A 12,696-nucleotide genomic window follows, 5' to 3' on the forward strand; every position below is an offset into this window, starting at 1 on the left:
GCTCTTCTGATTGATGCTTAATCTCATTCCCCATAGAAGTTATTCTCCAAACCTCATCTCTCAAAATATCAGCCCATGTTCCTGTGCCTCTCAGAAGAGAATTTTGCAGAGAATGTAATCTCCTTGAGAGTAAGAACTGTTTCTTTTCATTCCTAGTACTTAGCATGCAGCCTGATACACAATAAGTTCCTAATTATTACATATTAAATTTAATTGAACTGTGTTTGAACCTTAAACTGAGCTCCTAATATCTATTATTATAGTGATGCAGAATCTATCTCCACTGGTAGAGGAAAAATGATGGCCAGCACATAGGGAGTTCACTGATATTTCAGTTTTTTTAAAAATCATTCAAATAATTTAAGGATTTTAAAGACAGATAGTTTCAAGAATTCCCTTATACTAGAATAATTGTTTCAGGGATGCCTTTAATCTTATTACATAAGCGATATTTATGAGTGGTAGAAATGACATAGTAGAGAAAAGATTTGCAGAGAGGTAGAGAACACTCCTAAATGGAGAACTCTTTGTCAGTATTGGGGAAGAGCATGTGATAGATGGATATGTTTAGAAAAGATGTGTTAAGTAACTGAGATTTCAAAGAAAAAAATCAAGATCGCAGAGAACTAGATTAAGATGCTAAATGACAGACATATGACCTGCTGACTCAAGAAAGAGAAGAAAGATTTTAAAACAGGAGAAGAGAGACTGGCTTTTCAGACTCTACTATGGTAAAAATAAAGCTTTTCATCTCAAATGAATAGATTAAAAGTTTATATTTTCCAGAGCTTTAGGACTTGCTAAATGAAATAACAATTAGGAGGAACTAGATGGATGAGAAAAATGAATGAGGATATCTCTGGTCATTTGGTGGGATTATGAAATATTGGTTTGACTGGTTCTGGCTGTCCCTATAGTTCAAAAGCATTTTCTCTTTCTTTCATTCAATACTAATAATGTTTAAAGTAAGAATAACTTTAGAGATCAATACAGCTTGCCTTGGAGATCTTTCACTGTACTATTCCTCTTAGTAGATTATCCTAGGTGGCCATTGAATGATAAAGTCCTAACTAAAGTGGATTACATCTTTAAGGATCATACATAATTTTCAGATGGAGATACTGAATAGGGGAAAGATATGAGAGGGAAAGTATGACGTGAACCAATCAACGTTTTAGGAAGATCATTTTAACGATTGAGAAGAAGATGGTTGAAATTAAGTAGAGACTTGAGGCAAGGACGATCAACACACATGCTATGGCAGTACTTTGGACATAAGGTGATGAATCAGTCTCCATACCTTTACACTAGATTTCTATCACTATTGTAAGTACTACCTCCTTACTTTCAGTTCAAAATACCGCTTACTTCCTTCAAAACTCTACTTAAGTACTAGTTTTCCTTGTTCTCTTCCATTCTTCCCACCTACCCTAGTAATCCTAGCACCTTCCCTCACTAAACTATATTGTGTAACAGATTGAACAGGACACACAAAAAACAGTAGTCACCACATGTGCACATGACTTAGCACTGAAAAAAATGAGTTTCTTTCAGAATGAAGAGCATCAACATGGCTGCTTATCATTGTGTTAGACTTTGTACTGAAGGGGTTGGCATTTTAATTTGAAGAGGCATTCTCTTTTTTGATCAGTGACCAGATTCAATGGAAATGACTCCACTCTTAGCCTCCTTTTTCTTCTGAAAAAGAATCCTGTTAGGACTGTTTTGAGCTGGCCACAACGTGGCAGATCGAGGATATGATGTGCTGTAAAAAGTTAGGTTTGGGACTAATTCATGTTCTCTTTTTTGCCTGATCTAACATTGATGTGTATCTATTTTGAGATGGACATATAAATGAGAGATCCAGAGGATTCTAGGTCCTTTTTATTGGAGCTTCTTGGCAGGAAAAGAAATTTCAGAATAAACTAGATGACACAATGGATAGAGTACCAGCCCTGAAGTCAGAAGGACCTGCGTTCAAATCAGACTTCAGATACTTATCACTTCCTTACTGTGTGACCCTGGGCAAATCACTTAACCCCAATTGCCTCAGCAACTCTTCTAGCACTCTTGAAGAAGTCAACCACTAAATAAGAAAGAGCACTATTTTGTCTGACAATATTGTTTGAGCAGTGCAGAGCTGAGATGAACTATGGAATATGTCTTCAGCAGTCCTACATGCTACTTTATATTTGAAAAAAGTTTAAGTATCAGCCTCTCAAATGATTAAAAATGTAATTATAAAGTATGTTAATGATTCTTTATGTCTTGTTCCTATAAGTTTTAAGTCTTTTGTGTCTTTTAATATTTCATTTGTGTGTAAGAAGTAAATATCTCTCATACATGAATCAACTGTATTTCTATTCAGTAACAGTTTTCTATTCCTCCTTCCGCAACTTAGGCTTTTAGGAAATCCTAGACATGAGTCACAATCTAAATTTTAAGCAATTTCTTTCCAAAGCACTGAGGTAAGAGACCTAACAAGTGGAAGAGCATGAGAAACATAAGCCTACCCCTTCTATAATTACAAGTCAGGTTTCTCCAGGATTGAATCCAGCCCAATTCATGTGCACAGGTCCAGAGCTAAAAGGTGATCCTCAGAGAAAGAGAAAAGAGCTCCTTGGGCTCAGCATCAACTCTTGATGATTTATGTTATTTTCATTCTATATATGTAGTTGCTTGTCCAATGCTTGTCATATAATAGGCATTTAGTACATCCTTATCAATAATGCAAATAGGAACAATTCCCATCTTAATGAAACTAGCAATAAAAACTTACATTTACACATTGGTTTACAGTTATGAAACACTTTCTGTACATTTATAGCATACACATTATTTTAATTTTTCTGCAAAATAATGTTATTTATAAGATATAATCTATCTGATTCTTATATAGTTATACTTTATTTTTATATCTTGAAAAGTATTAGCTGTTATGAATTATAAAAGAAAAATACCTTTGATTTTGCAGTGGTCCTTTTTGCCAGTATTTTACCAGGGAAACTATTCTTTTAATGGACTTTTCAAAACATGATGAAGGTTTGAAGGTAAGTGGAAAATCATTCTTTTCTCTCTTAATGTTGTTTGGTAGTTTTGACATCACACCTTTTTCAGTAGTTACATTAACAGAAGTCTCCCAAGTGAGTGGGAGTAAAGCTTTTGTAGAATGTCTCCACTGTGAGTGGTGTAAAAGTAGCCATTCCATCCAGAGAGCTATTTTATTTAATGTAACTGCAATTGCTTTTTCAAGTTGCTGGTGGGTCATGTTGTGAATGGTAGAGCTGTAAGAAAATAGAACCTTACTGAATTCTCCTCCAGAAACATTCAGCATCTTCCCAGTGCTTTCTATGGCTTGATAAAGGTTGTTTAGATGCTGTGCAAATGTTGGCAGATTAACTATATCCCTGCCACCCTCCTGTAAATTATTCTCTAAAGTTTCTAAGGATAGAGCCATCACCACTTTCAAGTTAGGCTCACTTTCCGGACTGTTCTGAAACAGTATTTCATTTCAAAATAGTACTATTTTATAAAAATCTTTCCCATTTTGTATCCCAAAGTCAATGATGAGAGGAATTCAGATAAGAAATTCACCAGGCTAGTGAGGTTGTTTATTGACACCAAACAATCAAGAACTTCTCCCATTATAGTTTTAGTAACTGGCTAAAGTTTGGGTTGCATTTTTAAGAGCTAATACAAGATGCTCCAACCCTACAGAAAGATTTTTTTGCATTGATTACAAACACAGCAATTTCTTTTATAATCTCAGAAATGTTTTTATATTGTCTTAGATCTAAAAGGGGACTAGTTGATTTATTCAGAGGTTTGGATCCTTTTTGACAATAATGGGTTTAATCTCAATAGTTTAAGAGGGAACATCCAGCAATGGCTTCAACAAACTTTCTATTTCTTGGTTAACTTAAAAGTTCTAAATTCCTTATAGAAGTTTTATCATCTACCACATTATGAACAGCCTCTTGCAAAAAAGAATAGAGTATGATAACTTTCCTTTTGTCTATGAAATGAAGTGAGTTTCTAAAACAGTCACCACTTGAGCTGGAACTTTCTTATATAGAGTAAGGAATTTAACCATGGCATCTATTGATAAAGAAAGATCTCTTAACTTCTTGCTGTTCTGCAACAGTTCTGAAAACCTGAGACATTTCCAGAAAACCTTTTGGAATATCCTTTTCTCCATAAGCAATTAATTATATCTAGTAATTGCATGGTCATTTCTATTACTCTTCTCTCTTTTGAAGTGAAAACCTTATCTACAAAGATCACTAATTCTGTTAAATTAGCAAGAACAACTTAGAGTGTAGAGGGGAAAGTATGTAGTTCATTAATATGATAGCTAAAGATAATATCCATGAGGCTAGCTATTTTTGCAAAATTTTTTCTCACAAGTTGAATTGCAATATATAGATCTTCACTGAGTTCTATAAGGTCCTCAAAATTATTCATCTTGGATAATAAATGAGTCTTATTCCTAACCAGCTCAGCATCATTTTCAATGTAATTTCTTGAAAGGATATCTTAAAATAACACCAAACAAATCTCTGATGACCTTAAGCCCTTATTGAAAACCAAAATAAATAAACCATCTTCTAAAATGAATGAGTCTTTGATTAGATTGTAAATCTTTTTTTTTTCTTAAGTTGGAATAGTTGCTTTGTAATCTGCTTTCTTCCCTAAGGTTAGTAAATGAACATAGTTTCAGAAGATCTAAAATTTTATCCTTTGAAGCAATACTGAAAAAATAATAGGACAAATATTTAAATAGTCAAAATCTTCAAAGATTTCAACAAAAATATGTATTTCTGAAAGGAAGTGAGGCAGTTATGTGCCAAGAATGAAAGACAATATTGAGACATCCCAGGTGCTACACTAACATATTCATGTTATCAAAAAAAACAGAAAAATATTTCTACTCTATCCAATGACATCTCCATGAAGGATTTATGGAAAGATGAAGATGAGAACTTGAGAAAATTTGAAGGACTACTAACTTTATTCTAGGATGGAAGAGCTCTATTGAAGAGATCACATATCCATCTAAGTATTTTTTTTAAATGGATCAAATGGTCTGAATTATATGATAAAATCCTTTAGATAATTTAATTATATATTTATTACAAATAAATCATATTTATTGCAATATGTATATACACACACATACATATACATACTGATCTCATTTAGTCACAGTATTTTAAGTGCTATTTATAAGTATTGTACAGTTTCAAAGAATAAGTCAAATTAAAAGTTACTTGGTGGAAAGTTTGAGAATAATTGGCTTTTCCTTCCAGAATTTCAAAAGACTTCTTCAAAAGAAAAAGATTAAACTGTGGGTCTTTAAAGGACAATAAGATCATTTTTGTTTTGCATTTCAATACATGTATTACAATGACTTCACTTGAATGAAGCTTTGAATTTGTTTTCCCTCATTCATTAATGGAAAGTCAATGCAACTATATAGAATTACAGAAAGATTTTATACTTTTTTTTACAAGGTAGATCTTTGATTGTATAAAGGAAAAGAAGATTGAGATAGGCTACTCTTCTATAATTTATTATTACAAAGTAATTTGCCTGGCGTTATAAAAGTTGGTATGGGTGAGAGGAAGGATTAGAATAAATGTCTGCCTGACAAGTCTTAACTCAGAGCCATGTTCATTGACTCTTTGGCCACGCTGTCCCATAACTAGATACACATTTAAAATTAAACTTTTGTATTTTGAATGGAAGCATTCATTTTTTACTTCCACATCAAGGTATATTAGATAATGATAATAATTATAGCTGAATGAGCTATAGTCTTTAGAGTTAAGAATGACAGATTTGCTAGGTAGCTGAGGCTCACCAAAATTATATAACCCCAAATTTTTGATAAACCAATATCTACTCCCATGTAAAATTCATTTTTAAGATGACATAACAGCAAATATACAATCACATTTAGTATAACATCTTTGTTAATGCAGTTTGAATGGAATTCACAAAATAAAATCTATTTCAGAAAATACAATGTACCAGAGAAAATCATACTCATACTCACTTCATTGCAGGGATTATATGTGTATATAAGTCATCCAGCAAGGCAGATGTTTTATTCTCAAATTTTCCTTTTGGTAGAAAGAAGAATTTTTGAAAAAATTGCTTCAACAATTCCATTGTGCCGCTTGGGTGAAGAGAGAGATTTTCCTTATTATTTTCAAACTGTGTATAGTTAAATATCAGATCAATGAAGTCCATTATTGGAAGGTCAGTGTCATTGAAATTCAGGGCTGCTTCCAGAGAACTCCAAACAAAGTTATTGATTGCACTAATCTGACTGCTTTCAAAAAGAAATTGAGCAACAGAGAAATTAGCTTGTTTTTCTAGGTTTAACAAATGAGCAAAAAATGTAGCATTAATGTTTTCTTCTCTAGAAATATTCTTGAAGTGTTCTAGAAAGATTGTAATATCATCAATGCCCAATGTCCTAGCAAAAGAGAAACTTTCATTGGATAAAACAAGAACCAATGTATCTATTATTGTAGAGACATTTCCCTTTGTATATGCTTGGAGCAAACCTTTAGTAAGTAATGTAAGGTTTTCAAGGAATCTAGTCTCGTGTGGAAATGAAGAATTAAATTGTTTCAAAAAATAAGAAAGTGGCAATGTTGTATTTTGATCAGGCAGTGATTTTATTATTTGAATTGCTTGTTTGAATGAAGAGAATATATACTTAATGCTAAAATTCTTCCATAGGTCTTGCACAGATCTCTCTGACTCAAGCCATAAGGTTTCAAGGTTGTCAGTAATGTTGCTATTACTAGTCTTATCAAAACTTAGTAATATTTTTAAAAGATCATTCATTTGTTTTGCTTTAGAATATAAATACACTGAAGGAGATAAAGTCAGGTTTTCCACATGAAAACCCAAGACTAATTTTGTCCATCTTTTCAAATTTGTGATAGTTTTGTTTAGAATTGATGTTTCTTTGTCCACATTCCAATGGTGTATCTTGTTCAGACCTGTAAACTGTCCCAAAACATTTTTAACTGAAAAAGCCCTTGTAAAGTTCAGTTTTTTTAGCTTTGCTATGACTCTCAAAGCAATCCATTTCCCTGGGACAACTGTACAATGTATGGAGTCATTAACGTTGCTTGATTTTTCAGAATATAAGATGTAGGGTGATACCTTGTACCAAAACTTTTGAAGCTCTTTCAGAAGTGAATTATTAACATGGAAGACCTCAGAAAAATTCATAAGAATGGAATTCCATGCTGCTAATTCATGAAAGAAACAATATACCCTGTGAGTTGTCTCTATCTTTAAACTCTCATTTGAACATTGTAAATCTTCTTCCAAAGGCATCAGCTGGAGGTGATAAAACAAATCAGTCATCTTGTTATACAGCAAAGAGTGGGCTGACTTGTGTATGTTACACTTTTCTATTACTTTATCCTTACGAAGTTGTAGAGTTGAATGGTTTAAGCACCAAGTTATAGGAAGACAACTTAAAGCTTCTGCGGCAATATTTGGCTTTTCTATAACCAACTCCGTTATGTCCAAAAGTCCTTTTATGGCACTTGTAAAATCCTCCTTAGTGACAGTGAAAATGCTAATTCCATGAGCCAATGTGAAGTTATAAACCTCCAGTAGGGCCTCAGTAATGTTCTTATAAGCTATTCTCTGTAAAAGTCTCACTAAATCAGGAAGCATATAATAGGCATCTACTACTGCATCAACTTCATCTTTAGGAAATAAACGTGAGAGTTGCCACAGATGGTTAACATTCCAAGAATGTGAGCTATGTACAAAAGTCTTCATTAATCCAATTAATAAATCAATCCCAGAATTTCCATCTTCCAAAGCACTAATATTCCTTAAAAAATCCCAAAGACTCCCACTAATTTCTTCAAGTTGATCTATCAAAAGTTCTATATCTGCATTCTTGAGGTTGTGTACCAGAGTGCTGATCTTCTTCAAAACTTTCATATTCCCTGAATTTTGTGGAATATTAGAAAGAACAGATGGCAATAAGGAATTCATCACATCCCTTGCCAGTTTAATATCAAGACCAATTGCTTTCATAATTGCATGGATTGATGAAGTTTGTAGATCATGAGAAAGATTAAATGCAAAATAACTTACTAAATTTTGAATTGAATCACTTAGCAGATTAGCACTTTTTTCCATCGGCAAATTCATAAACACTTTTAAAACTTTTCTGATGTCAGATGTATTATCTTCTAAAATTTTAATAGTAATATTTTTCACAAGTTTTTGAATTTCACTCAAGAATTTTATTGATTCTAGCCATACAATCTGGAATTGGTTAGAAGAGTTATCTGATTTTTCTAAGGCTCTTATAATTAATTCAGTAAAATTTTTCAATTTTATGTCTGATGAATTTTCTAAAGATCTTGATAAATTATCGAGAACTACTCTGATATGGTCTTCTGAATTATTTAAAATCATTGATATAAAGTCAAGCATTGGCATCTTTTCTTTTTCAAACAATGAAGTTATTATAATTTTTACAAAGTTAGTTACATTTCTAAAGTAAACAGCCAGACAATGCATATCTGAATTATTCAAAGGACAGAGAGGTTTTATTGAATTTAATATGAAAGTGACAAAATCTAAAATCTTTTTCACTGTGATTTTTGTGCCATTGACATTTCTTGAAGATAAAAATGATTCTAAAAAGTCTTGTGAGTGGCCAAGTGAAGTAGTATTATATTTGATACCTAGATTTCTGATTATATCTATCCATGCACTACAACTTTCTAGTCTACTACTTATGTCTTCAGAGGTTAAAATGGAATTTAAAATTGCCAACACATTTAATAATTTTTGTGAAGTGTTTTTCAAAGCTAAATCACTTTCCATAATTAAATTTGTAATATTCTGTAAAATGCCAGCACAAGACAATAAATCTTGGTTATAGGATATATTTCCAAGGAATTTTGTTGTCTCCTGTAAAACAGTAAAGGCAATTTCATTTTCTTCTCTAGAGCCTGTTAGAGAATTTCTGTCTATATTTCCTGTTGTATTGCTTAACTCCATGAAAACTTCAAACAGAGAGTAAAAAAACTTTCTGCTAATATTACTATTTAATGGGAATTCTTTTAATTTGAGCATTGCATTTTCCAGTATCAAAAGGGATTTCTCTACTTTCTGTGAATTTAGTGATTTCATGATGGTTAATGAATTGTCTAGCACAGATGAGAGACTAGCAAGGGCACTCCAATTTCTGGCATCATCATCTTGAACTATAATTTTTAAAAAACGTTTGATAAGTCTTATAGGAACATGGTCAGGAAACGTTGTCTGGCATGCTTCAAAATGTTCTGAACTATTTCCCAAATGAGAAGAAAGTTTCCTAAGGCCAAACTGGAGAGAAGAAAAAAAATTGGAATCAAACTTTAAGACTTGAGACATATTACCCCAGATTTCATACCACACTTGGACCCATGAAAAGGTACACTGCATAGCTAAAGATTCATTAATGACAATATTTTCTGTTAGATTTGAAAGCATTTGGATCCAAGGAAGGATTAGAAAATTTCTCACACCCATTGACCAATTCAAAGAGGGAAGCCTATCATCCAAATAAAAGCACTGGTTATCTAAGTGTCCTGAATTGTTGAAAAGTTGATTCAGATAGTGAAGTAAAGACATTCGAAAAGTTTCATCTCTTTCGAGCAATCGTTTCAGACTCATCAGAGTTACATGTATCATTTTTGTTTCTTGGCCTCCTTTAGGAATCAGAGATTTGAGTTGAAGTCCCAGATAATTATAAACTGAAAAAAGCTTTTCGCAAAGTGATTCCTCAGAGATGCGATCTAGAAATCTTGTAACTTCAGAGAGAAATTCAAAAGCTTTGTGAATGTCTTGAAAATTAAACTCCTTGATAATAGCCGGAATGCTTCTTGAAATCTGAATAAAGTACGTTAACAAAGACTTTCTACTCTGAAAACTGGAGATGAATTGATAAATGTTTTGGTAAATTGAAGAATATAATCGAAGAAGTACAACAGAATCCTTATCCTGAAAGACATTTTGATAGATTTGAGTCAAAATGTTTTCTAAGTACTGTTTTTGAGAAACAGAAAATGATGAGGAAAGCATAGATATGTTCCGAAGGGCATAAACTGTATTCAGGGCTGCTGTGACTTGTTCTTGTGTAAGTAATCCAAGCTCATGGAGACTACTTATGACAATTTCACTTAAATGTATAAAATCCAAGTTTAAATTTTCTGACTCAGATAAATTATGGAAATGCAGAGAAAAGTTGAAATTTTTTCCAAGAACTTTCAGATTTTCTGGAATGGACAAATTTAAAAGAGTTGATAAAGTTTCCAATTTGTCCTTTTCTCTTTTTGGGATGCCATACATCCATAGTTCTAAAAATTTAGGATTAATTTCATAAAGAATTAATTCTAAGATTCTCAAAAATCCTTCATATTCATTCCTTTTCCAGAATCTTGAAATAAGTTGAATTTTCTCTATAACATCCTTACTCAATTCAGAAAGTTTTTTAGTAGTGAGAGAAGGTGGTTTAGCCTCTGAAGTTTTAGAAGTATTTATCCACCAAAGAGTCTTATTCCAGATAACTTCAGTGAGGTTTGCAAGGTTCGGGAATATGGGAGGATTGGATGAAACCAAAGATCTAGGTAGTATCATTTTTTCAATAAAGTCTACAAAGGATAGCCAAAAGGTTGTTATTTCATCTTCATAGGAATGTGATTTCTGTTCCATCTCCAAAAGATCCTTGGTGTACATCAAAATCCTGAAATATTAAAACACAAATGTTTTTAACATTATCAAGTTTCAAATACACTTATAGCAACCCAGAAATGAATTTCCATATACATATCTTCGATGTAACAGAGATAAGGATTTTGCAAATATTTTAGTTTCACATCTTTAATTTAAATGCTCTTGCCATTAAAGAAAACAATTACTTTAAAATTATTTTAAAATAGCACAGCTTGTTAAAAAGTTAAAAGGATAACAATTTAAAATATTGGTAAATTTTCAATTCCAGTGCAACAATGAGATCTAATTCTTCAATAATTCTTAGGAACTTTTGTCGTTTGTTGTTGTTGCTAGAATTAGGCCCAAGGGATGAATAATAAGCCATTCTCAGAAGAAATTATTCACCTCTGTAGCAACCAATTTGCTCATGTTCAAGAAATAAGTTATCTAAGTGTTTATATAGTCACTGGATAGCAAAGATATCAAACTCAGGGTTCACCCAATGAGTCTACAAAACTCCCAATGCAACCACAAACTAGATTAAAATATAATTGGGAAATGTTTAACAAAATAAGTAAAAATACAATGCAACATTGACAATATTAATCTTGTGCTTGTATAAATAAATTCATGTCCTGGCAGGAATGCATTTCTCTATAAATTTGAGATTTGATCAAACTCTTTGAGTTTGAGGATACTAGAGTGCAGGGAAGTATATACGTATTTCTAAATTTACTCTTCCGTATCAAAACCATGTTTATATAACCATAACTATCTCTAAAAAGTTCTTTTTATCTTATAAAATCAAATTTTTCTGCATCTCCAAAGGGAATCTTGGGAAGACCCTGAAGGTAAATAATGAAAACTTACCAAGACATTGACATCCTTGGAGACTTGAACAAATTTTTCAAAAATGCAAAGTAAGTATCAGTGAAGGCTTTCCAATCTAGTTTGGCTCCATTACAAGGGGATTTTTCAGAAGTAGCTACATGGAAAATTAATTTCAGAATTTGACTTTTAATATAGCAAACATCTAGAGTAAAAAGCATAGGATTATTTTTCTTCTCTTGGGGAGTCTAATTACTAAAAATAGGAATGTTGTTGAAAACTATTTTGAGTCTGAAAAAATTCTTTATAATCTAGATTACAACACTATAACATCATAACTGAGTCCATAAGAATTATCTGATCTGTCCCATACACATGAAAGAATAAACTACTTCACTGACAAAGATGTCCCTAGTTATATATCCCACTACTAAAATAATTAGTGGGGCTGAATTCAAGAACTTATCTAAACTGTTTTGTCTTGCAAATGAAAAACCTTCCCAAGATCATTTTCTGTAGAGGGTTGAAACTCTGAAAAAGTTTCTTGTGCTTGAATCAGACAACTGAGCACTTAAGGCTAATTACCTATTTGATGTGAGACAATAACTCTATTAGCATATGTTTGGATAAATGGCTCTTCTCACTATTTGGTGCTTACTGAATGTTTGGTGTTAAGATAATTGTAGACAAGGATTTGAGGATTGTGAGAGAGGGGCCAGAGTGTCATTTTGCAGCAGGAAAAGGAGAAGAGAGGCTAGTGGCTTTGGACTTGAGAATCCAGGATTCTGCTTGGCTACCTTTTTCACTTCTCTCCCCCTAAATACCAAGGACTTTAATTTATCCTGACTCTGGCTGACCCTGAAGCCCTTCAGAGAACTAGCCCGTACTTCACAATTTTCTATAGAGCACCAAGCAAAACTTCCTCTTTAATTACTCTCTCACTCCAGAAATAAGAATATGGTAGTAATTCTTTTGTTTTGTGATTCATTTATATATATATTTAATTCTCACCAATCAAAGAATGACTGCTGGAAGGAATTCTTATACTGAGGTCTGTGTACTTGTGTGTGTGTGTGTGTTTACATATGTAACTACAAACATATGTTTGGTTTT

The 12,696-nt window shown here is 32.5% G+C and overlaps 1 protein-coding gene across 1 annotated transcript in view; it reads right to left on the bottom strand.

The window, feature by feature from the left end:
- Positions 1 to 12,696, bottom strand: part of ABCA13 (ATP binding cassette subfamily A member 13) — a 551,934-nt gene that overhangs the window by 423,456 nt on the left and 115,782 nt on the right. The window contains exons 16-18 of the mRNA XM_051984384.1: positions 11,626 to 11,740; positions 6,059 to 10,786; positions 2,961 to 3,284 (exon numbers count right to left, since the gene is read on the bottom strand). Of these exons, the coding sequence (XP_051840344.1) occupies positions 2,961 to 3,284; positions 6,059 to 10,786; positions 11,626 to 11,740 (5,167 nt within the window). The remainder of the gene's footprint in view (positions 1 to 2,960; positions 3,285 to 6,058; positions 10,787 to 11,625; positions 11,741 to 12,696) is intronic.

Source organism: Antechinus flavipes, chromosome 1 (genome assembly GCF_016432865.1).
Source record: "Antechinus flavipes isolate AdamAnt ecotype Samford, QLD, Australia chromosome 1, AdamAnt_v2, whole genome shotgun sequence".
NCBI lineage: Eukaryota > Metazoa > Chordata > Mammalia > Dasyuromorphia > Dasyuridae > Antechinus > Antechinus flavipes.